This window comes from Mus caroli, unplaced genomic scaffold, assembly GCF_978045245.1.
Source record: "Mus caroli unplaced genomic scaffold, Mus_caroli_1 scaffold_6, whole genome shotgun sequence".
NCBI lineage: Eukaryota > Metazoa > Chordata > Mammalia > Rodentia > Muridae > Mus > Mus caroli.
In genome coordinates, this window is record NW_028227261.1 from 27,626,692 (window position 1) to 27,651,066 (window position 24,375).

Below are 24,375 nucleotides of genomic sequence, written 5' to 3' on the forward strand. Positions count from 1 at the left end.
TTCCAGGCTGGCCTGGAACTATGTAGCCTAGGTTGGTCTCAAACTCATAGCAATCTTGTCTCAGCCTCCTCTGTGAGCCACCATGCCTGGTTTAACTTTATAAATCATTTGAAAAAAAAAAAAGCTATCTGAAAATTGTCAACAGGATGTATAATTTCCAGGTGCTTCCCTCAGTGGAGGAAAGCCTGGTGTGCCCATCCAAGGAGCACCACACCTGCAAGGCCAGGGGAGTGGCAGGTGAGCTCAATGGTCATGGAGTCGCGTTTGTTGTGTCCTGGCATAGGGAATCCTTTCAGCACCACGGGCAGCACCCGACTTGGGTAGATCCTACAGAGGCCCCTGGACAGCTACAGAAGCACCTATTGCCTACAAGCCCTTCCCCACCGCTACCTCCCACCACTCACCACTGAGCTACAGCCCCAGCTGGGTAGAATGCCTGCCTAGTATACACGGGCTTTGGGTTTAATCCCGTTCAAAAACTGTAGGAATTATTTTTACCTACCCTGCGGTGCAAAGGAGGAAACCAAGGCTCACCAAACTATAAATTCTCTTTGGTTGGTTGGTTTTGATTCTTTTGGTTTTGAAGACAGGGTTTCTCTGCATAGCTGTGCATGTCTTAGACCTTACTCTGTAGACCAGGCTGGCCTCTTAGAAGTCTGCTGAGGTCTGCTTTCTGCTCCCTGATTGAGCGCACATGCCTGGACCAGGTGGATGTACATGGCAGCCATTCTGTATGATCATGCAACCGTTGACGATGCACCCAGGCTGGAGAGACCCAGTGAGTGCTACCTGCTGAGCCAGAGGCTCAGGAACAGCATCACAAACACGGCTTCCTAAGCTGCAAGAACATTATTCGCCAATTTCAATGGGCAAGAATATAGATGGAAAGAAAGGCACGGAGGTGAGAGAAAGGTCAGGAGAGGCAGACAGCCATGTCCCTGAAGGTCTTGCCTTCTAGACTGATCCTCAACCACACATGGCATGTGCTCTGGGCAATGGGCTAACCGATTGGTGATTTAGAAAGATCATATATGGGCCATGTATGTGAAGAGCTGGGGACCAGAGACAAAGAACATGAGGCTAATGAAGGGATGTTCAAGCCTAGGAAAGAAATGCAGGGTGTTAGAAATCAGTGCACACAGAATGGCTATCAGGTCAAGGATGGAAGCCCAAGTCTGGCTGAGCAATTGGTTGAGTGGCGACCTGCTTAAAAGCTTTGGGGTTGATCTCCAAGCTCTCTCTTCATTCAAAACAAATGAAATTAAGGTCAGACAATGTCCAGTGACCTGCCCAAGATCATGAGGCAGGTGAGTGAGTGCCTATGAAAGTAGGAACTGGGGGTCAGGCAGGGGCACAAACCTGCCCTAGCAAAGCTCAGCCCCTCACCATGGACCTGATAGATCTCAAAGCTGTCAGGAGGAGCCTCTGCTGTGAGCAGCAGCTGCCGGCTGCCTGCCTAGGGAGCAGAGTCAGCAAGGTGGACCCAATTTCCATGAGAAGAAAGTGGGGGCAGGGTAGGGAGGATTCTACCTCAAAGCTCAGCCCCAGAGAGCCCACAAGGGGTGCAGCCCAGGGCTGGAAAGGAACAGGAGTAGGGAAAAAGGCAGTAAGAAATCCATTAAAGATGCAGGGGCAGCTCTGAGGGAGACCTGGCAAGGATGGGCAGTGGGGTCTGCTGGCACCCAAGCAGGGATTTGTTTGTGCAACCCATCACCCCCTCCTAGGAATAGAATAAGCACCCCCTCCCTGTGACTTTGAGACTGGTTTCCCTCACCAGGACTCCTAAAGAGGCTGCCAATCACAGAGCTGGGGACCAATCAGGATTTTCCCTTCCTTGGACATTTTCTAATTGGAATTCAAGAGAAAAAATGTCGTCCCCTTTGGGGCCAAGGCAGAGTGATGGCAGGGGAGCCTTGTTTGGCCCAGGAGGTAAGGAAGGCTGCCTAGCAGAATGTAGCAAGCAGGGAGGGAATGAGACACTTTGAGACTCAGCCCATCACCCACGGCCAGCCGCATACACCCACGTCTGTCCTTGCCCTGGGTGTGCATTCCTGAGTGAGCAAAGTTCCCCTGTGCTTGCCGGCTGTTACCAGGTTCTGCCTCCTCTCCAAACACGGCCCAATTAGTCACTCACAAGCTATGAGAGATTGGTTCCTTCTTCTTCTTCCTCCTCCTCCTCTTCCTCCTCCCACCTCCCATGGTGGCCAGGGGTCAGACCCTGTGCCCCTCATACACTAGGGGAGTTGGGTAAAGTCACATCCCTCCCCTGGGTCTCAATTTCTTCATCTGTAAAACAAGGGACTTAAATACACGCCTGGAACTTGATAAATCAGTGTCCCAGTAAACACTGTATAACTAAACACTAGGGAGTGGGCGGAATACATAGGCTGGGAGCACAGTCCTGGGAGGACTCTAATCTACTCTAACCAGGACCCACCTCAGGCAGGATTGCAATGGGACTGAGAAGCCTGTGCCAAAGGCTGCAGAATAAATAAATTTAAAAAACAAAAAACAAACACCCGGCCCACGCCCTTCTTCCAGCCAGCCTGAGCCTGTCATCAGCTGTGACAGCCCGCCCTAGTGGCCTGTCCCTTCTTCTATTCCCATTCCTCAGCAGCTCCCTCAAGGGCCTGGATTTGTGTCTCCAGAGTCCCTGCAGGTCCAGAGATGGTCGTGTTACTAAATGACCAGGCTAGCAAGCGATGCCTGTGGCGGCTGCTGCATCTCTAGCTCCTGCCTGCTTGGAAGAACTACAGCACGCACCACGAGACCTTCCACAGGCCGCTCCCATGCCCCCTTGTCCTGGTGCCCAGGAACTCAGACGTGTGAAGAATACAAGCCAGCAAAGAGCCCTGCCCTCCAACACAGAGCCAGCTTTGCCTCTCCACCCTCAGCCCCATACTACACCAGAGGCTCCACCACAATCCAGCAGCTCCTCACCTGATGAAGGTCAGGTTCCAGAGGGCTGAGCTGAAACGCTTAGCTACCTCCACCGAGCCTGGGTGTGTGAACCCAGGCCCTGCCTTTGACCATGGCCCTGATCGCCTCACTTTCAATCTCTGTAACCACAAAATGTGGAATTTCCCAGCACGGATGCTGTGAGGAATTGGAGTGATGTGTAGTGTTCCTAACACTCACCTGAGATCCTGTTCCCTGACAGCAACTCAGCGTAAGCGACCCGGGCCCATGCCCTGGTGAAGGGTAGCCATGACCAGGATAGTCACAGGACGTCCTACCTCACATTTCCAGCTTCTTATCCCAGCCCAGATCATGTAAGGGGTATATACTAAGGGGGTCAGGACCAAAGACAGGGTCAGCATGCAGCTAGGCCCTTTCAGTCAGGCTTGGCCTGACGCCATTATACAACTAAGGAGCTAGAGGAACAGAACTGGGGTCCCAGGGCTGGGCTCTGCCTAGGGGCAGCAAACAATCCGGCAGCCAAATCCACAGAGTGAAGTTTATTCCCAACAAAGTTTCCCTCCCCCCTCCCCAGCCCAGGACAGGGACAGACAGGCTGGGGCAAAGATGAGGCTCTGGTGGGTGGCTAAGGGACCTCTGAGAACAAGGAGGGGCCCTGGCCCCCAGGCCCTGCCAGTCTGGCTGCCCCCAGCCAGGCTGAGTCCTCTGCACCTCCTGCCCAGCCTCGGGAGGGGGAGGGGCGCTGGCTCCTGGTAGTTCCAAAGTGGAGTGTGAAAATAGATATATATTTCTGTGCAGTGGGCAGTCCGGCGTGGCACTCACACCTCTGTCTGGAAGTCGCCGTCTGGCGGTTCTGTGGGCTCCCAGGCTGCTGTCCGGTGCAGGGCCAGCCGTTCTCGGGGCTTGGGGGGCAGTGAGCCCAGTGTCATAGATTTGAAGGTGCTCCAGCTTTGATGCCTCCTGTGCTGGGACAAGCCAGGGCGTCCCCCGGGGGGGCTGGGTTTCTCCTGTGAAAGGAGCAGGGCGAGCCTGTGGCACCCTCTCATCCACCGTACAGAGCAAACCAAGGATGTCCCAGGAGGGTCAAGACTGCCCAGTGTCCGTGAATGATCAGGCATGAGGCACAGTCGAATACAGTTAATTTGCCAGACCCTTATTGACAGCTACTGCAGTGGTGACCCCTGAGGTCATGTCTCCTGTCTGCCCGCCCTTCTTCCTGTTAGTGTCTGTGCTCTGGGGCACCTTCCTACCCCCCATGCAACCCTGAAACTGCTGTTCATGCAGGCAGGCCCTTGGTGAGGCTGAAGTTATCCAGGCAAGTGAACTGAGCAGGAGGAGGACAGGCGGTCCTCAGAGCCTCATCCAGGAGGACCTCAGGAATATATGCACCACACTACCCACATCTCCAAGTGAGAGGGCCACCCCTCAGGTACCATGCACATGGTGGGGTGGTCCGGGGCAGCAACAGAAGAGCCCTCACCTTGGCTGAGGACTGGCTACGGTAGCGGTCGAAAGTGTGGAACTTCTGGTTGAGTTCGTGGTAGAGTTCCGAGTGCCGTTTCCGAGTGTGCATCACCTTCTAGGGGCCACTTGGGTGTCAGAGGAGTGCTCCCTGCCCTCTGCCATGCGCCTGTTGATTCCCCCTGGGGCAAGGCTTGGGCTTCTCTTGCTCTCCTCTGCTAGCCTCCCCCTCCATCCTCTCTCTGTCTCTGTCTCTCTCACTCCCCGCCTCTATCTCTGCCTCACAGTAATGGGTGTGAACCAGACAGTTGGGGAGATCCCAGGGAATCCAGAGGCTTGGTGGCCCAGGACTGGGCTCTGCAATAGGGCTTGGGATAATTTTAGGAATTGACCTTGTAGAACATACCCTCCCGGTACCGGCACTCACCTCAAAGTCCAAGTCCGAATACCGAAGCTTCTTTCGCTATGGAGCAACAAGCAGGCCATGAGAGAGGAGCTTGTCACAGGCAACCTTGGCCTCAGGACTCTATGGCACCTGCCCCCACCCAGACCCTGGAGTTGAGAATCCTTATCTTATGGGCTAGCCCTTGGGGTCACAGCACAGTAGCTGAGGTCTGCCATGCATATATGTGGATGCAGACACGGCTCAGCTGTGAAGAGGCAGGGTTCCCACCATGTCGGATCATACAGCCCATGCTTATTCACTGTGCCCTGGATTCTAGCATCCTCCCCTGCTCCATGCTCCCCCTCCAGCCCCCCACCCACCATCTCCCTGGAATCCTGCACTTGCCCTGAAAAACAAATTGGGGCTTTTCACACCTAGCCTATGTGTCCCCACCTTGCCACTTTTGACTGCCTGCTTCTTTGTGCTCTTCTGACCCTCGCCTGGCCAAGGTCACCTTCAAGGCCCCAACAAGCTCAGTGACATCCAATGCCACTCAAGGAGACTTCAGTCTTAGAACGCTGGCATGGAGAGAACTCACAAGACCAAGGCCACCTGTCCCATCTAGGTGGGGAAACTGAGACCCAGGGAGGGAAGGAGAAGGGACTTGCCACTTGGCCCCAGGCCCGCAGAGGTGATGTTAAGAGCATGTGCGTGGATTTTGTTAAGACCCAACCTGACTCCACTCTCTCGGTTCTCCTTCTGCCTTCCAGCCTGGTCTGCCTCTAGACTTCTTTCCCATCACTACGCTTTGCCCATCCCTAACTTCGTCTCTATTTTCTACAGGCAACACTGTGGCCATTCTTACCCATTAGTGTTCAGGGGCTCAGCAGATCCACACCTGTGCCTCCACTGCGCCTGTCCTATTCTAGACACTATCCTTGACCCCTCAGGCTTCTGCCATTGATGACTACTTCCCACACAAGAAGCCAAGCACTGGCCCCTCCCCTGTGGTCTGGCCACGGGCAGGTGCCACAGAACCAAGCCTACCCCGACGCTAAGCACACTGCCTCCCCGTCACTGACGCCATCTCTGTCTCTGTCGTCTTTTCTGTCTTTGGGGACGCCTCTCTGTTTTATTGCCATCTGTGTGGCAGGAGCAGGCACCAAATGTTCGAGGAACATTTTAGGCACAAAGCTAAACTGTGTGACCTCTCTAGCTGCTAACTTAATTGTCTTTGTGCAGAGAACAGGGGGCAACTTTTCCAGGCTAGACACAAGCAGCTAATTGTGTAGACGCTGGGACTCCCAACCTCTTTCCTTAACCACATCCCCCTCATCCCTCCAATTAGATTTCTAGAATACCCTGGAGTTCTACTTTGGGCTTCTACTAATCTATGTGTCCCCAGCAATGATCTGTAAGGGACAGGACAGAGGAGACAGAGGGGCTTCCATTTTCCCACCGGAGGCCAAGGGCATCACCCTGAGTCAATATCTGTGATAATGGCATCTTCCAATTTTCTGGCACTGTCTACTTATTCCACACAGGAATCAAAGGCCTATATCACCCCGTTCTGCAGGCTATTCCCACTTACACACAAGGAAGCCGAGGCTCAGAGAGACGGTGCAGTGTGGTCAGCAGCTCATTGCTGGTCAGAAACTCCAGACCTGACTCAGAGCCACAGGCTGCAGAGGCTGAAGAGGCTCCGCCTCTTCCTTATCAACTGGGCACCTGAGCCATGGTTGCAGTAATGGAGGACTCACCCTGACCAGTCACCCCAGAGTGGGTACCAGAACTCTAAGTGAATGGACTCATGAGGCTTCACTCATTTGAAGCATTCAGACAATCCAGACTTTCCTGGGAGCTGAGCTCTGTGAGCCCCGGCAGAAGGAAGGATACACACTGGTATGAGAGCCCCCAGCACTGCTCTGGGGGAGACTGATAGCCGTCCCTTCCTGACTGCAGCCCACGACTTAGACATGATGTCAGGTACACAGTAGGTAGATTCCCCTCCCTACTTTCCATAGCCCCTCACCTCAAGGGAGCCCAGCTTCATGGTGGAACCAGGCACTGTACGGGGCATGGTCCGGCTACGTTCTCCTGGCTCTGGTACTTGGCGGGCGCTGGGTGTTGGTGGTGGCGGTTGGAAGGTCATTCCATACGGGTTCTGGAGAGACCCATAGGCAGGGCCCAGCCCTAGACCCGAGTGCTCCACAGACAGGAAGCTAGGGTAGCCTTCAGTGTGGGCCACTGTTTTGGCAGCCCGCCGGGGGGTGCCCTCAGGCCGGGCCCTTGGGGCCTCCTCACTCCCTGTACCCCCACCGCCAGGCTGCAGGCTCAAAGTCCGCCGGGGCAGAACCATGTAGTCCCCCTCAGAGCCTGGTTCACTCTGCCGTATCCATGTAAGGTCCAACTGCCGCAGGCCACCCTCCCCACACATGTACACAGGGTTGGTCTCCTGGGGTGGTGGTGGCTCCCCTAGACCTGGTGAGGCTGCCATGGGTACCAGGATGTTCCCAGGCAGTGGTGAGAAGCTGAGGCCACCCTCAGGACCCACGAGACAGGACTTGGGCTCCTCGTCCTCATCCAGAGACAGGCGGGACAGAGTGCCGGTGATGGTGGATGGGTTGCAGGTGTTGACCTCCTTGAACAGAACTGGGGACAGAAGTGGGAGGAAAGGGTAAGCCCTAAGGAAGGGAGACCCTGTGGTGAGACTCTCTTGTCCAGGTTTGACTGGGGCCTTAGCTTCTGAGCTTGGGCAGTGAGGGAAACAGTTCTGAGGAGGTGGTTGGTACTCTTCCCATATACCAAAGGGACCAGAAAGACAACTGGCTCATGGCTCCAAAAGATGCAGAGTAGGAAAACCAAAGCTCAGCCCTGGTACACGTCCTAACTTCTTCCCCACAGTCCTGAGACTATGGAAGGAAGCACTGCTGCTCTCTGTTCCCTAGGGAAGGATATACCTTAGAGAAAAGATGGCAGGCAACACCTGAAAAGTGAAAACCTCTGGACTGATGGAAGAATGCAGCAGTCAACATACACCGAGGCCCCTGCTGTAAACTCTATGTCTACTAATTTATGTTAGCCCTGGGCCTCCCTCCTGACCCGAGACGATGCTATTTTCTCCCTTACAGGTGGGTAGCTGAGGCTTAGAGAGGGATTTTTTTTTTGCCCGGAGGCAAGTGATAATTGGCCTTCCCAGATGTAAATCTAACCTGTTCCTGTCTAATGTCAAGACAGGACACTAGCAGTCTGGTCCCCATCAGGGTTACTATGACAGCGTACGGGGCGTCTTGTCTTGCCCACGCCTACAGCTTCTTAAATCAGTCCAACAGACTCACCTGTCTGACAAGCCAGATCCACGTCCTTTTCAAAGTCTGACTATAGGTCGAGAGGGAGAGAGCAGGTTGGCAGAGGGAGGAGAGATGTGTCAGGGTGGGAAAGGCTTAGGTTCTTCCTCCCCAGCCCCTCAGTTCTCCCACCTGAGAGGTAGCACCCAACATGGCCTCACACTGTAGGGAGGAAACTGAATGGGGCGAGCCTTTGCCCAGAGCCTCCCCGCAGTCAGAAGCTGAGCAACTTGAACCCAGTCTCTGTCTCAGATGGGATGGGGGAAGGTAAGAACTTATGGCAGAAGGGATCTGCTTGGGCCTCCTCGCTCACCAGGATCTGCAACTGCCCGTTCTTGCACGAGTCTGGGGAGTCTTCACTCTCATCAGCCCGACACACACCCATCTGACACTTTACCACATCCTGGACCTAGGGGCAGGAAATGCCAGCTGAGCCTGAAGCCCCCATAGTACCACCACAATAGTGGGCAGGGTTTCCCACCCTAGGTGTCCAGACTAGAGGTAGAAGGAGAGACAGGGATAGGCTGGGATGTCAGGCAGGAGGAGCTGAAGGAGACCCAGGCCTTGAGGGCTATCTGATCAATAAGCGCCCTCACCAAGAGCCTGAAGCACCCTGGTCACCCTGTACCACACAGTGGGGGAGAAGCCAGAGCCCAGCATGGCGAGGGGGGGGAGGGTGTGGCAAACAAGAAGAGCCTAGCCACCTCTCGGCGCAGGAAGCAGTGCACAGCGGTGATGACAAAGCCTTGCGCAGAGTTGAAAACGGCAAAGAGTGCCTGGAAGAGGACGGAGCGGCGATCTGTCATGGCCAGGACGGCAGACATCCAGGTAAGCGCCAGGAGAGGCAGTACCACGCAGGAACTCCAGAGTGAAGCCCTGAGAGGGACAGCAGCAGAAGGTCTGTCAGCGGGACACTCTGTGGGACAGGATGGTGGGAGCCTGGGTCTCCACTCAGCTTGGGGACTGGCAGGGCCCCAGACTCGAGGACCTCAGGAGTGTTTCCAAGCAGAGAGAGGCCAAGGAACTTGGGGGTGGGGGGTGGGAGGAAACAGAGGACAAAGATGGAACTACAGGGCCAGAGCAGGGGCCATGAGAGGTAGGAGGGGTGGACACACAGACACAGTGGGACTCGGCAGGCACAGATGTGACACTGGGACGCAGAGGTGAGGAAGGCGGAAACAGGAGGGAAGCAAGGGCAGACAGTAGCAAACGGGGGTGTGGGGGGGGAACGTCAGGCCCAACGTGCACCTTGGAAGCTTTGGAAAAAGACACAGTTCAGAGCCATATCCCCAGAGATTCCAAGACAGTAGGCTGGGAAGAGAAGGAGCAGTAGACCAAAGAAAGATGACCACCACAGTAAGAGGAGCATGAGACAGACAGACGCCCCAGACAGCAAGACCGAACAGGCAGAGCATGTGGAGAACACCACAGCACAAATCCTTGCAGAGAAGATGGGGCCAAGCCCAGCCAGGTGGAGGCGTGGAGGAGCCGCTGGCTCCTGATGGTTGCTCAGAACCCAGGGCAAAAGGGTCGTAGCCGGGGTCAGAACCAAGCCCACGAATCCCTGGCCTCCTTACAGAGAAAAAAAGGCAGGCAGGCAGTGGCCAACAGACTGGTCTCCATCCCCAGCAACTACTATAGCCCACGAGGAACAGGAGATAGAAGGAGCCACACCCAGCCCACTCTACCACACCCGAAGCACCCCCTGTGGAGAGTCAGGCACAGCTCCAGACAGGGCAGGGTGGCACCATTCTGCAGAGACAGCCAGAGGCTGAGGCAGAAAGATGGGCGGGCAGGGGGCCAAGGCCTGTCCTGTGAAGAGAGGTTCAGGGCTGTTGAGCCAGGCAAGGTTGGGGTGGAGGAGGCACAGTGTCTGTCAAGCCCTGGAGGCGGAGCCAAGAACCAGAGATGCTCTAATCACAGTAATAAGAGTTGCCATTGATTAACCAGCAATTCTCTGCCAGGCCCTCCACTGAACACTTTACATAGATTATTTCAAATTGTGATCAAAACAACTCCAACAAACAGGCCGGGGGACCAGTATCCCAAATGACAGATGAGGAGACTGGAGTGTGCCCAGCTGGACGGGGAGAGGAGAGCTGGGACCAAAATCCAGCTTGGCAGCAGACTCTGAGGCCCACTCTTTGATCTGCTAGTTCAGCAGACTGGGCATAGGGATGTGGTAGCCCAAAGGAGAGGGATGTCACGCTCCGTGAGCATCACGGAGCTCCACAGCACTAGACGCCTCCACAGGACCCCTGGGGAGTGGGACAAAGGTGTCCCCCACTGGTTGGGGTGACTCAGGTGGACTTCCAGCCCTGGTAGGAGGAGTGAACCTTTGTAATCATCTTGCATAGCTGAGGTTTTAAGATTCTTAGCTGCTAGGTTGGGGTGTCTCAGTGAAATGATTGTCTCCCTCTGTGATTCTGCCTGTGATTGTGAGGGCCGAGGCCTCTGAAATTCAAGTCAGATTCTATGACAGATAAGTGTGTTTCAGTCATTCGAACACTCTGAAGTGTCTGATTGTCTTAGTCGAAGATTCTCCCGTTCTAATTTGAAAGTTTTAATAGCTCAAAAATTCTAAGGGACTATGATTCTCAGGGCCTTGAGGTTGGTGGGAGGAGGAGGGGTCTGCAGCTGTGCCTGTGTAGTAAGTAAATTAAGCCAGAGCCGGGGCAGGGACCAGAGGGGAGGGTGAGCAGGGCACCACAGTGCCCTATGGAGGCGGGGGGGGGGGGTCCCATTGTCCTCAGCCACCTCATCCCTGAGCTCCAGGGAGCATACAGCAGTTCGGGGGGCAGGGGCAAGGCAAGCTCTCCAAGGCACCGGGCTGATGATATGCCTCCCAATCCCCACCATGGGCACTGCCCTCCCATTCCTTAGCCCCTGCCCGCCCCCACCGCCCCCCAGGGGGCACAACTAACATGGCATTCCTGGCCGAGGCTGAGCTGAGCAGGGGGCTGGGGACCGCTCCACACGCTGAGCAGGGAAGGAGCAGGCTGGCCCAGGGGCACCGCTCCGACCTCGGGGGGCGGCACAGACACGGGAGAAGGGGGAAACACATGGGAAGCCGGGAGATGGGGCAGAATGAGCCCCGAGAAGGGTGGGAGGGGAGGGCAGACGAGAGAGAGAGAGCTGGGTTAGGGTGGGCGAGGGTCTGCCGCCGAGCACTCCGGGTGCCCACCTTGCCTGCACCCTTGATGTCCCAAGGTTGGGGAGCCTGGGTTGGCATCAGCAAGCCCTGAGTCTCCGAGGTGTCCTCGGCTCCCCCTCCCCACACGCCGCCCAGGAAGGCTGAGTGACTGAGACCCTCCCCTTACCCGGCCCTCTGCTTCTTAGATTTGTCTGAGACGCCATCTCGAGCCATGAGCTTGTTGAAGACGATAATCCCGATGAGCATGTTCACCTGGGGGTCCGGGGGAGGCAAAAGGGAAAGACGGTCACCAGGTGCCCTCAGGGCAAGCACACCCGCAGGGGGAGCTGGAAGTTGGGGAGAAGGCAAAAGGAGACGATGACCTTCTGGGGCCACATCCCTCCCTGGATGCTGAAAGGAGCATGCACATACCAGGACGATGACTGCTGCTGGACCCACGAAGGCATAGAGCAGGCCACCCTCTAGGGACAGCCAGCAGCTGGAGTAGGGGAGAAAAGAAGAAATCAGACTCCCAGCAAGTCCTTCCTCCCTGCATCCTCACTCCCTGGACAGCCATGCCCACATCACCAGTAGACACTAAGCCTCTGGGCGTGGAGAAACACAGCCATGTCTTGATAAGTCTGTTTCCTCTCCCACAGAGATTCACATCGGGCCCCCACAGAAATACAAGTGGGCTGACCCCTAAGTGCAGTGATGCTTAGAAATGACCAAATCCCAACATGTCCTTTTACAGCCAGGGAAACTGAGGCTCAGTGCGAAGGGAGTTTACCCAAAGATCTGCCACAATAAGTATAGGTGAAGACCTCAGCCTGAGAAGACCTAAAGCCCAGTTCAATTCCGCCCAACAGACCCACAAACCTCTCCACCCCCACCCTCACCAATGGAGGCGCACGTACTAGCTGGATGTACCATATCCTTTGGTGCGAGTAAAGCCAACAGACACAGCCACCACCAGGGCAGGTAGACCTGGGGACAGAGTTACAGGTGAGAAGGCTGCAGGTGCTCAGGTGACACCTCCCTATCATTCTCCAACCCAACTGACCCCCATCCCCAGAGAGCTGGGCCAGAGTCCAGGCAGCACATCATGGCTTTCCCTGCCACTCCAGGCCCAACAGCAGAGTTCAGCACTGGCCTTGCTCACCCCAGCCCAGGCAGAGGAAGCGCTTGCGAACCAGGCGGGTGCGCATCCGCCCGATGACAGCCAGATAGGATTGCCAGGCCTCTGTAAGCACCCAGCAAAAGGAGGACAGAAAGAAGAAGTGTAGGAAGGCAGCCGTCATGGTGCATACGCCCTGCAGGGAGAGGTAATAGGAGGGAGTGGCCCTGAGCAGTGGCCAGGGTGGAAGCTGTCAGCTTCCCACAATGACTGCTAGGCCTAGGCACTGCATGGCCAGCCGCCTACCTGAGTCCCCCTCCCCCACCAGAGCCCTGCCAGGCACCCCCACCTTCCTGCACCCACACACAGCACGACACAGGCCTGGTGACATGCATACAGCACTAGGCATCCGGGGAGGCGGGCAGGCAGGCCACCCACGCACAGACAGGAGCACTTGCTACGTCATGGCCGAGCAGAACCCCACACCTGGCTCTCACAGTGCTCAAACTGTGCAGGGAAGGCCAAATCAGGTAGGAGGGACAGTCAGCATGGAGCATCCACAGGCAGATGGAGAACTCACAGACAAGAGGTGGCATCCGATGCCTCCCGCCAAACACACATGCACCTAGGCACTCATGCACACACTAACTGATGTATACAAACACTCATTACTCAGCACACACACACACACACACACACACACACACACACACACACACAGAGCAACACCTTCAAGTACGCCTGCACCTGACTTCACACACGCCTTCTCCACCATAGGGTCTGAATGAAAGCCTGCAAACATCTACTCGCAGGATAGCTCAGTGGTTAAGAGAGAGCACTGGCTGCTCTTCTAGAGGACTCAGGTTCAATTCCCAGCACCCATGGCAGCTCACAACTGTCTGCAAGTTCAGTCGCAGGGGAACTGATTCCCTCATACAGACATGCATGCAGGCAAGACACCAATGCACATAAAATGAAAAGAAAAATAATTAAAAAATAATAACCACCTCCCCTCACTTGCAGGCACCCTCCTCCTCCTCCCCTTCCTCCCCCTCCTCTTTCTCCTCCTCCTCCTCCCCCTCCTCCCTTTTAGGCCCCTTCCCACACACCCCCAGGAGCCTGCACCTGCCTTGCTCAGCACCCGGGACTGGCCCACCAGGATCAGAATGTTGGAAGCCAGGATGGACAGGCAGAAGTTCAGCAAGATGATGGAGCGTTCTGATTTTATAAACCTGACAGGGCACAGTGGGCAGAGGCAGAGGCATTGGCTGCCTGCCTAACCCTGGAGAGCCAGCCACCTCCCATCCTGCTCAGCTTCCAACTTACCTCCAGAAGGCTGCATAGATGGCCAGCAGTGTGAGCAGAGCCATGCAGGACACCGCACAGCCGATCACCAGGGGGACAGAGGGAGCACCTGCCAGCTCCAGGGTCTGTGGGAGACGGGTTGCTGGGAGAGGGTAAAGGTTGGGCACCCAGTCTCCCTGTCGGATGCAAGCAGGCATGCTCCTCACGTGCAGGAGGGCACACATACACAGATGTATTTACACTCATTCATCCACACGCTTCCAGACACAACCAGCTGCACACATGTGCACACAAGCTCACACTCACCTACTGCCACATGCTCTGGAGCAGGTGTCATAACTTCGAGCAACTGCCCCCCCCCTCCCATGTGCAGGCCCAGGTACATCTGTCCAGGGCTGCATTTGGGGTCACCCGGATGCCTCGAGCAGCCCAGGCCTCTCTCCCACTCACCAGGTCCTTGGGTGGCTGGGCCAGGACGGCAAAGGTGGACAGGTGCTGGCACTGGCAGCGGGTGTGAGCCGCCTGGGTCTCCAAGGTCTGGCAGCTCTCAGTGTTCCAGTCCCCCGAGTTGGTATCTCTTGGAGGAGGGAGAGGTGGCATGAACCCAGAGCCCAGCTCTGTAATCCCAAAGCTACAGCAGGGAGCCCCAAGATGTGCTCTTGACCCCCTCAGACCAAGGATGGCACCGAGGAACCCTTTGACCTTCTAGATGGGAGACCATTTCTGATGAGAGGGTCTAGGGTTGCCCCAACTCACGCTCTGGAGTAGTCCCAGCTGGCACAGTGGGGATCAGTGGTGCCCTGGAGAACAAAGAGATGCGTGCATACCATCCCCGGCCATCATCAGGCTCGCCACAGCAGCTCTCACACAAGCCACGCCCACCGTCCAACACAGACCACCTCCCTGAGATAGGCCTCACGGCCTGTGTGGGCAGATAGCTCGGGTCCCCATCCGGGCCCTCACTCACATTGATGATGTACGAGAGTTCCACTGTAATGAGGGGCTCAGCTGGAGGCTGGGTGGGGGGACGCACAGTCACTGTCATCACCCGGGAGGTGACAGCAAGTGGAGGCCTGGGGGGACAGATACTGAGGTCAGCTCCTGACAGCAGGTGCCCAGACTTAGAAACTTTAACTGTCATAGCTGGGGACTGCCAGGGCCATGGTCCGAGGATGGGCACAGCCTCTGGGAACTACCTAGGTGTTTTGGCTTTGTGGATCTGTGTCTGCACACACATGTGCATATATGCAAGTGCATATACATGTGTGTTCATGAAGACTACCTTAGCTGTCCTTCCTCAGGCACCGTCCAGCTTTTTAAGACAGCCTCTCTTATTGGCCTACAACTTTCAAAGCCGGCTAGGCTGACTAGCCTGTAAGCCCCAGGGAGCTACCTCAGTCTCCTTCCTAGCAGCAAAAAAATGCAAATACATTGCAAACAAGCCAGGTTGGTGTGTATGGGTTCGTGGTTCTCAACCTGTGGGTCTCGACCCCCAAGCCCATTGGTTATATTACGACTCATAACCACAGCAGGATTACAGTTCTGAAGTAGCAACAAAAAAAAGATTTTATGGCTGGGGCGTGGGGTGGTCACTGCAACGTAAGAAGCTGTATTAAAAGGTCGCACGCAGCATTAGGAAGGTCGAGAACCGCTGACATTGGTCCTGGGGTCCTCATGCTTGTCTCTCATGGTTCTGAGAAGTGACTATGTCCACAGCCAGACAAGGGGCCTCCAGGTATACGGCTGCAGGAGGAGACGCTCTTTGGTGGACTCACCTGGGGGGTGGCAGGATGAGGCCAAGGGTGCGGTAGAGCACAGCACCGATCACAAAGTAGGAGGAGGACTCTTCGGGGTCAGCTGGGAGAAGGCGCTGGTGGGCGTGGCCTGGGCCAGGGGGCACCGTTCCTGGGCCCCTCCCCCTGCCCGGGCTGCCTGCTGTGGCTGCCCCAGGTGTGGCTGGCTTCCCTGGGGAGGACAGGCTGAGCACCTCCTTGGGTAGAAAGAGGCGATCCTCTGAGTGTCGCACCCAGTCCTTCATGCCCCTGCGGCCCCGCATGGGAAACGTGATGTCACTGGACACGGCGGAGATAGGCTCTCTCTGAATGCTGATCACTGCAGCAGAGGGAGGGCGGGCAGGGAGTGCCAAAGACAGATGCAGGGAGATGCAGACCGGGGAAGACACACGGGACACGGGACGTCGGAAGCAACGCAGAACACAGAGCCGGTGGAGGGAGACACACAGACAGACAGAAGCATGGGGTTAAGCGGAGGGAAAGACAAAACTTGTAAATGAAAGAGCAAACCCAAAGTGTCCCTCAGGACTATCCCTCACCCAGGGAAGTGGGGTGCTAATGTTCTAGTCGGATCCAGCACCCCCTCCCCCGCCTGCATCCTTTTACCCAGATTGTCCGTGACGATGAGAGAGCTCTGGAAGGCCTTGAGAGCGTCGCCCACGAGATGAATGAAATCTTCCACAACACGCAGCAGGTGCACAGAGCCGGGTGACACCTAGGAGCAGAGAGGGTGTGAGGGAGGGTCTGAGGCAGAATCTGAGGTGGGTCCTGAGAGGAGATGGCTGGAGGCTGAGCCCTCACCCAGGGTGACCCCTCACCTGCTGAGCATCATCCCATTTGTCCTTGTTTTCTGAATCCACCATGAAGCTCACCACCTGGAAGAAACGCTGGGGAAAGAGGGATGGGTGAGGAGGTGTGAGCCTCCACGCTGCCCCAGCAGACCCCGCTGCTGTGGAGCAGTACCTGCACGTCATCGGCAGAAGGGACATAGGTGGCCCTCTTGAAGGTGTCAGTGACGTTCCTTAGGATGTCCACAGAGAAGAGGAGGTCCCCGCTGTAGTAAGTGCGCCGTGCCAGGAGCTCCTGCAGGCTCCGCACCACCTGTGACATGCCCTCACCTGCCAGCATGCGCTGGCCCTTAGCCAGGTGTTCCCGAAGCTGCGGGTGACAGGTGTGGCCCTGTCATTGTAGCATCAGAAACTGGGAGCAGCCCTTGGCCTGGCCTCCCCTCTACCCGCTACGCGCATCCAGGAAGAGAGAAGGCATACAGGATCAAAGAGAGGCTCCCCGGAGACACAGTCTGAGAAGGAGGCAGAGGTGATTTTGGAGACAGAAGGATTCAGATGTCCAAATGCAGAATAATATGCTGATTTGGGGACTGTGCACTTCCCTGTCCCTAAGTGGCTTTGAACATTCTGAAGCAACACACACACAGGGTCTCTCAAATGCAAGCTTTTAGTGCAAGCACAACAGCAATGCCCACTTTGGTCAAAAGCATGTACACACGGCCACGTTTGTTGACACCGCCCTTACCCCCATGCAAGCCCTGGGCTGGGAACTAGGGACTCAAAGATAAAGTCAACGTTTTCCCTGCCTTCAAAGAGCTCCCAGTGTTGCAGAGAACACTTAAATGCATTCTTTGTTTGTGTTTTGGTTTCCTGAGACAGGGTCTCTCTATGTAGCTGATAGTCCTAAAGCTTGCTATGGAGACCAGGCTGGTCTCGAACTCAAGAGACTGACTCTGCCCCTCCAATGCTGGGTTAAAGGTGTATGCCCATGTCCAGCTTTAAGGCATCCATAACTCTCCATATCTAAGAAGTTCAGGATGGGGCATTGTGGGTAGGAACACAGAGGTATGTACCAGACATAGAGGAAGATACCTAAGAGGCCCTGACGCAGGAGTAGGAGTTTGCCAGACAAAGATACACAGTTTATACCAAGGCATGTGGGAATGAATGAGCCTTAAGCTCCTGCCAGGGCTTGAGACACACCGTATGCCCCGCCCCACACCCAACCATGCACACTCACTGACAGGTACAGGTAGCGGTATTCATGGGATATGCAACGAGCAAAGCTGGGCAGTCCCCAGTATGCCACGCCCTGGGCACTGAGGAGACAGCGGCGGCTAGCAGAACCTGCAGAGATAAAACAGTGACAGGCATTAGGGCTGAGATCTAGCCTACTCCCCCTCCACATCTTGGGATGCAGACCCAGGGCTTGGGCCCAGAGGCGGGCAGCAGGGATGGTGGGGGAAGGGTCTGTGGGCACAGCCACCTGCCCTTACCCGAGGCATTAGGGGGACACTTGTTGTAAATGATCTCGCCAGCTGCCGCCCTCTTCCATGTCATCAACATCACGTACTCATCCCTGCACATCTCATGGAAGGCTGTTGGGATAGGGCGGGGGCGGGTGGGGGAGGGGTTTAGCTGGGCTCATATCCGGCCCCCAGCCCCCAGCCCCCAGCCCCCAGCCCCCAGCCCCAGGGTTGTATAAGCAATACCTGGACACCTCTTCTCACTGCAGGGTTTCACTTCCTCTCCTGTGCCCTCGCAAGGGTAGCCCTGTGTGCCAGAAGCCTGGCACATGCGGAAGCGGCGTTGCCAGCCCGTGTCACACGTCTTGGAGCACAGGCTCCATGCGTTCCACGGCCCCCACTTGCCGTCAGTGGCTATGAGAGAAGGGAAGTGTGAGAGGCCACACAAGTCTCCAAGGCCAGGGCTACCCCCTGCTACCCTCACACCAAGCACTCACCCGGGCAATCGAGATTGCTGCACTCACGGGTATCCGTGAGGGCACCGGCGCACGTGGCCCAGGCTGGACCCGCCACACTGCATTTCCGGCTGCGCTGCTGGGTCCCATTGGCACAAGATGATGAGCATGGGCCCCAGGGACCCCATTCTAGCCACTGGCCTTCCACTGCATGGGGAGACACAAGCGGGGGTGGCCGTTGAGCAGAACGTGGGTGAGCTAGTGTGTGTGTGGGCGGGAGGGGGAAGTTCCACAGGGAGATGGCAGAACCTGTTGGCCACTTAGACCTGCGCCAGGCCAGACCATCTGAGCTGGGCATATGAAAGGGTCTGAAGAGAGTGGGTGGTGACTGGGCCGCTTTCTGCCTGCCCCTCACCAGCTCCATGATACCTCTCCACGCAGCACCAAGGGCAAACCCCAGCGGTGAGAGGTTTTTTTGTTTGTGTGAGGATGTAGGTTGTAATGGCACCTTCTGATCTTTGCCTACACGTAAGCCCAGCTTTGTGTCCGTGGTGCCATGGACACCAAAGTGCTATTTACAGCAAGGGCAGCTGAGGGCATCGAGGAATGGGCACCGGAAAGCAGGTCCCTTCTGATGGGGTCACAGTACACCAACTAACTCCAAGACAGGGCTGGGTTTCACCTCCCATTGATTGCTGGCAGCTATACTTCTCCAGTCTCCCCATGCGTGGTCAAAGCTATAGGAACCCACCCCTCCAAGGACAGGGCACGGAACCTGACTGTCTCCCCTAGGTCTTCCGATTCCCCCCACCCGGCTGGGCAGCGCCTGCCTAGAAGCCCCTTGGCGCTACTGACCCGGGCAGGCGGCCATACTGCAGAGTTTAGTCTGCAGCTCGGGACCCTCGCAGGCCTTGCCGCCGTGCTGGGGGGGCACGCAGGTCCGCATCCGGCTCCGAGACCCCCGCCCGCAGCTGCGGGAGCACAGGCTCCAGGACCCCCACTCCTCCCACACGCCGTGCACTGCAAGGAAGCACGTGGCCGGTGGCTGGGCGGCACCTTGGCTCCGCCCACAGCCAGCGCCTACCCATCCGCCCACCAATCAGGAGTTCCGCAATTTTACGACCACTCCTTATTGGCTCTTCCCTGGATTCTGTTGCCAGGGCAAGAAGGTTTAGGGTCCCAGGATAGCCACCCTTTGTGGGGATGTGGTCCCAAATCATACAGGACAGGTTCTGTGGACACCAAGATAAGGTGACCAGGACCAGCCTGAGGAGCCATGGTCTTCCTTTCCTGAGGGGCACAGGAAAACCCAGGAAAGGATCCAAGATCCATCCTTCTCGCCCCTTCCCACCCCCAGGCCCAGGGCCTGAATTCAACAGGGCAAGCCTGGGGCAACAGAAGTGCCCCCTCCCAGCCCCAATCGCAGAGACACACAGACAGACATGAACCTCTACATAGACGCTGACAGACACAATGAACTCACAAGAGAGAACAAAGCTTTGTCCCTGTGCTCCACAATGTCCTGCTACACCCCCAAGCTCAGAGAGCCTCCCCCAGTAGGCCCTAATCTAAATCTGCTGCCAGCACTTCACCCCAGGGGAAACAAAGAGCAGAACTGGTTGACACTGGCCTTTCTCTCAGTCACCAACTGACCCAAGCAGACACATGCATTTCCTCGGTACCTGCGTGCAGTTCCTGCCTGCTCAACTGCTTTAAGCATAATGGTCTCTCAAGGGAGGCAATCAAGGGAGTGGAAGGGGAGCCCAGAGCAAAGTGGGGACCCTAAGGGAGGGTATCATTTTAAAATAGAGTGGTCTACATCTTAGATCTAAGGGCGGGCTGAATATTTTAGCCAGTGTGGGGGAGGGGAGGAGCAAGAATAAGCAAATGCAGAGAGCTGAGATGCCGCAAGGGGTGCTGGTGAGGTCAGGACTATGGGGGGAAAGGGGCGGGGCGATGTGCAGAGAACAGCCTTGACTACCAAGATGGAGGCACCTGGGGTGTGACGTGCCCAAAGTGGGCCCCAGATGTATGTTCGGATTCTATCGTAACCGGAGTGATTCATGCCAGGCTGGCGTAGTGCCTGGGTAAAGTATATGGAGGACAGGCAAATTTGCTGAGGGATGAGGTAACCAATCATTGGGGGTTGTGGGGGAGCTGTGTTATGTCCTGTCACAAACAGGACCTGACTCTGCTGGCAGATAGGGCAGGAAGGAGGACGCCTACCTGGGCAGGTGGCTGAATTGTTGCAAGGCCGGGTCTCCCGAAGGGGCCCGCTGCACAGGGTCCCATAGGGGGAGGACACGCAGGAGCGGGTCCGCACCTGCAGACCCTGCCCACACGTCAGGGAACACACGCTCCACGGGGACCACTCCTCAGCTGCTGGGTCGCCTACGAGAGAGGGACAGCGTCGCGGCAAGGGACACCTCCCAGAGAGTTGCATGGGAGCATGGAAGGACCAGAAAGATGGGGGCGTAGGCACCAAAGGGGCCCTCCTACCCTGACCCCGAGTGGCAGGCTCTTTAAAAGGCAACCCATCCCTGCCCACAGTCCTCACGTGGCAACATAACTGAGCTCCAGGACATAGACACAGACAGGCACACGCCAGCACACATGCCACCAGACGCCACAGTCGGGCCCCCGCCACGGGAAGAGAGGCGGGCCCGAGTTACCTGTCTGCGCCATGTATAGCCCAGGCTCATCTGCAGACCTTGGCCACTGGGTTTTCACCTTCGGTTCCTCTTCCGGCTCCTCACCTGGAACACGGAGGTGGTGGCAAGGGGCTTAGCAAAAGCCAGCTGAGCGCTGCCACAGTGATACAGAGGGCGGCCTCTGGTCCTTGGCCCAAGGGCCTGGAACCAACTGTGGGTGATGCAGAGAGAGCATCGTATTCTGCCCCCTACCCCACCACCACCATTTTACAGATAAGGAAACTGAGGCTCAGAAGGCCATCTGGGACTCATAGCCACCTTGTCCACCTTTTGCCTCAGCCGGGTGGGACTGGAGGGCAATGGTCAACATGTTGAGCTCTGAGGAGGTGTCTGTACTATCCCAAGCCATGCCTAACACCTATCACCTTTAACCCGCTCTCTGGCTGTCATCTCTGTTGAGGCGCGAAGCTAAATGACTTATCCAGAAGCGCACAACCCATCGAGCCTGCCGCTTGGCTCTTTCTCCTCCTAAATGATACACAAAGGAGCCTGCGACCCCAGACCCGCTCCTGGGTCATGATTTGCATGGGGTGAACCACAGTGGTCTTGAGCTTCAACGTAAAACAGTAACAGACCATGCTGGTCTGAGCCCCAGGGGAAGGGAGCCCAGACCCCTATACCCAACCGACCCTCCCCGCACTGAGTCTGGAAGCTTGGACCCGCCCTGCTGCAGACAGCACTTCCTACAGCTGCAGAGTCCTCCAAAGGCCTGTGTGTTTAAGGTTTTGTCCTCAGTTCGGCCCTACTGGGAGGTGGCACTATTGGGCAGAGCTTAGTAGGTCTTGTGGTTACTGAAGACAGGCAGAGGATAGGCAGACCTTGTCCTTTCTTTGTCTCCTTTTCATTCCTAGATGAGATGGCTTCCTGATATATATTTCACACTGCTGGGTTCTCTCACAGGAGCAACCTCCAAGCTGTGAGCGAAATAACCTTTCCCACATAGTAAGTACATAACCTTTCTGCTTTATAAGCTGACCGCTCAGGCCTTTGTTACAGTAAAGGCAAAGCTAACAGCCTCAAACTGGGTGATCGGGTGAGGACAAGCAAGATTGCACACGGGAAGGAGGCCACACCCATAGTGGGGTCATGGGGCAGATGAATGGAAGAGCATTTAAGGGCAGGGCTCCTTCTCCCCTAGATCTCTCTCCTCTGGTTCAAAAAGCTGGGTCAGCACCAAGCTGGGGCCACCAAGGACTGTGTTCCTTTACCCCCACCCCCCACTACTCAGTCAAGCCTCTGCACCTGAGGAAAGCTGCCAACCAAGCCAGTAGCCAACTCCAGAGAACCTACTGCCCAGGTCTGAACTGCCCCCTGCACAGTATCCAGGGCTTGCCATCTCCATCAGCCTCAAGGCCTGCACCACTTCCTGTAATTTCCACTCGACATTAGAAGCTTGGACACCACCCGGCATCACTGGGCCTCCCCTGGAACACGGGCCCTGGGGGCCAACACTAGCCAGCTATGTAGCTCTGGGCAGCCCCTTCCTATCTCCGATCCTGGCGTCTCTGGAGAACAGCGCTCATAACATCCCATCCTCGGGACTATTAACCTTAAGATCCCCGAGGGAAGACAACAGGAATTATGTGAAATGTCTTCTCTCCTGCCACCCTTCAGCCTCTGTGCTTCCTTGAGCCCACGCACAGTCTCGGCCGATGCTGGTTGGTTTTGGTCACCTTAACATAAGCCTCCCAGATACAGAAGAGGAAACCTTAACTGAGAAAACGTCCTCATCAGATGGGCCCGTAGGCAAGTCTACAGTGCATTTTTTTTATTAATAATTGATATGGGAGGGCCAGGGCCCTGCCCATTGTGGGTGCACCTGGTTGATAAGAAAGCAGGCTGAAGGCGGATTTCTGAGTTTGAGGCCAGTCTGGTCTACAAAGTGAGTTCCAGGACAGCCAGGGCAATACAGAGAAACCCTGTCTCAAAAAACCAAAAGAAAGAAAGAAAGAAAGAAAGAAAGAAAGAAAGAAAGAAAGAAAGAAAGAAAGAAAGAAAGAAAGCAGGCTGAGCTGGGCGAGGCCATGCATGCCTTTAATCCCAGCACTTGGGAGACAGAGGCAGGAGGATCTCTATGAGTTCTAAGAGAGTCTGGTCTACATAATGAGTTCCAGACCAGCCAGGGAGATGCAGAGAGATCCTGTCTCAAAAAGAAAGAGGGGGTGGGGAGGGAGGGAGGGAGGGAGGGAGAGAGAGAGAAAGAGAGAGAGAGAAGGGAGAGGAAGGAGGGGAGGGGAGGGGAGGGGAGGGGAGGGGAGGGGAGGGGAGGGGAGGGGAGGGGAGCAGGATGAGTAAGGCATGAGTAGGCGCACACCAGTACAGTAAGCAGTGCTTCTCCACGGCCTGTGCCTGAGTTCCTGCCTTCAGTTCCTGGCTTCCTTGGTTGATGGACAAACTGTAAGATGAAATAACCCCTTTACTCCTTGAGTTGATTTTGGCCATGAGGTTTTACCACAGCGACAGAAACACTAACTAAGACAGGTCCCTAGCAGACCTCAGATGTTGGAGCCCGGCCAGCAGCTCTCCTCAGCCCCCTTCACCCAGCTCTTCTGTCACGCCTGCTCAGCCATCCCAGCCTAGAGCCGTGTGACAGCCACTTTCTCCACACCCACTCCCAGGCTGCTGAAGGCCCTAGAGCGAAGCCAGCTGGCCCTGTGACAGGCTGGGGGCTCTGTGTCTGCTAGGCACCCATGTTTCTCAGAGGCCTTTGTGGGCTTCATTCCTCCTCCTAACCCCCTCTGTGGACCCACTGGCCCTTACCTGCTCCTCAAGCCTACCTCACCCACTCCTGTAGCTGAAACCTCCTTTCCAGCAAAGGGCGAAGCTAGGGTCTCCTTCTCTCAAGCCCTGACTTGTGGCCACCCCTCGTCCATTTTCCCAGAAGGCCCCATCCATCCTGTCCTCTTTCTGAGAGCATTCCCTCAGCAGCCCCTCCTGTAGCCAGTGACTGACCTAGGCTTCCTCTGTTCTGGGGTGCTCTCCCTGCCCACCCCCCACACACATACTTCCTCCTGGCGCTGTTGCCCTTGGCTTCCATCCAATACCACTGAATGGTCCTCAGCTGACACTCCACTTTCTCACCTGCCACTCACTTCCTGGCTGGAATGTCACCTCCCCCGTTGATCCACTGCAGTCTCGCGGCTGCCCCCATCTTTCTCCTGAAACTGGTCCTGACAAAGCCATCAGCTCTCGCTCTCTCTCTCTCTCTCTCTCTCTCTCTCTCTCTCTCTCTCTCTCTTCTTCTGCTGCTGCTGCTAAAACCTGGGGACACTTTGCAGGTCTCATCTCACTTGACCGTCAACATCGTTGGTCCTGTGAATCTTTCCTGACTGCTGCCTCCTTCTGCCTTTCTAAAGGGGTTCCTGCCTCCCTTGACAGTCTACCTACCTGTCCCTTCTACAGCTTAATAAATCCCTTGAGCCAGCCCTCCAATTATCCTGCCCAGACCCTGCCTGTCCCATGTGCCACAGCTAGGTGACCTCCTGAACAGGTGCC

General features: G+C 56.1%; 1 protein-coding gene across 7 annotated transcripts in view; it reads right to left on the minus strand.

The window, feature by feature from the left end:
- Positions 1 to 3,450: 3,450 nt before the first annotated feature.
- Adgrb2 (adhesion G protein-coupled receptor B2) overlaps positions 3,451 to 24,375 on the minus strand; it is a 37,343-nt gene continuing 16,418 nt past the window's right edge. The window contains exons 3-30 of one of the 7 annotated variants that reach the window (XM_021159275.3): positions 20,842 to 20,925; positions 20,396 to 20,560; positions 19,025 to 19,189; positions 18,212 to 18,376; positions 17,961 to 18,128; positions 17,745 to 17,846; positions 17,489 to 17,595; positions 16,424 to 16,618; positions 16,279 to 16,347; positions 16,067 to 16,175; positions 15,443 to 15,779; positions 14,635 to 14,740; positions 14,424 to 14,467; positions 14,118 to 14,244; positions 13,689 to 13,792; positions 13,492 to 13,594; positions 12,408 to 12,558; positions 12,163 to 12,232; positions 11,678 to 11,744; positions 11,433 to 11,518; positions 11,037 to 11,135; positions 8,817 to 8,988; positions 8,426 to 8,521; positions 8,104 to 8,143; positions 6,798 to 7,417; positions 4,808 to 4,843; positions 4,400 to 4,495; positions 3,451 to 3,926 (exon numbers count right to left, since the gene is read on the minus strand). In XM_021159275.3, coding sequence (XP_021014934.1) covers positions 3,738 to 3,926; positions 4,400 to 4,495; positions 4,808 to 4,843; positions 6,798 to 7,417; positions 8,104 to 8,143; positions 8,426 to 8,521; positions 8,817 to 8,988; positions 11,037 to 11,135; positions 11,433 to 11,518; positions 11,678 to 11,744; positions 12,163 to 12,232; positions 12,408 to 12,558; positions 13,492 to 13,594; positions 13,689 to 13,792; positions 14,118 to 14,244; positions 14,424 to 14,467; positions 14,635 to 14,740; positions 15,443 to 15,779; positions 16,067 to 16,175; positions 16,279 to 16,347; positions 16,424 to 16,618; positions 17,489 to 17,595; positions 17,745 to 17,846; positions 17,961 to 18,128; positions 18,212 to 18,376; positions 19,025 to 19,189; positions 20,396 to 20,560; positions 20,842 to 20,925 — 3,872 coding nt within the window. In that variant the 3' untranslated portion in view covers positions 3,451 to 3,737. Of the gene's footprint in view, positions 3,927 to 4,399; positions 4,499 to 4,807; positions 4,844 to 6,797; positions 7,418 to 8,103; positions 8,144 to 8,425; positions 8,522 to 8,816; positions 8,989 to 11,036; positions 11,136 to 11,432; positions 11,519 to 11,677; positions 11,745 to 12,162; positions 12,233 to 12,407; positions 12,559 to 13,491; positions 13,595 to 13,688; positions 13,793 to 14,117; positions 14,245 to 14,423; positions 14,468 to 14,634; positions 14,741 to 15,442; positions 15,780 to 16,066; positions 16,176 to 16,278; positions 16,348 to 16,423; positions 16,619 to 17,488; positions 17,596 to 17,744; positions 17,847 to 17,960; positions 18,129 to 18,211; positions 18,377 to 19,024; positions 19,190 to 20,395; positions 20,561 to 20,841; positions 20,926 to 24,375 lie in introns of all 7 variants that reach the window. The other 6 variants (XM_029476570.2, XM_021159273.2, XM_029476571.2 and 3 more) reach the window with 6 other exon arrangements.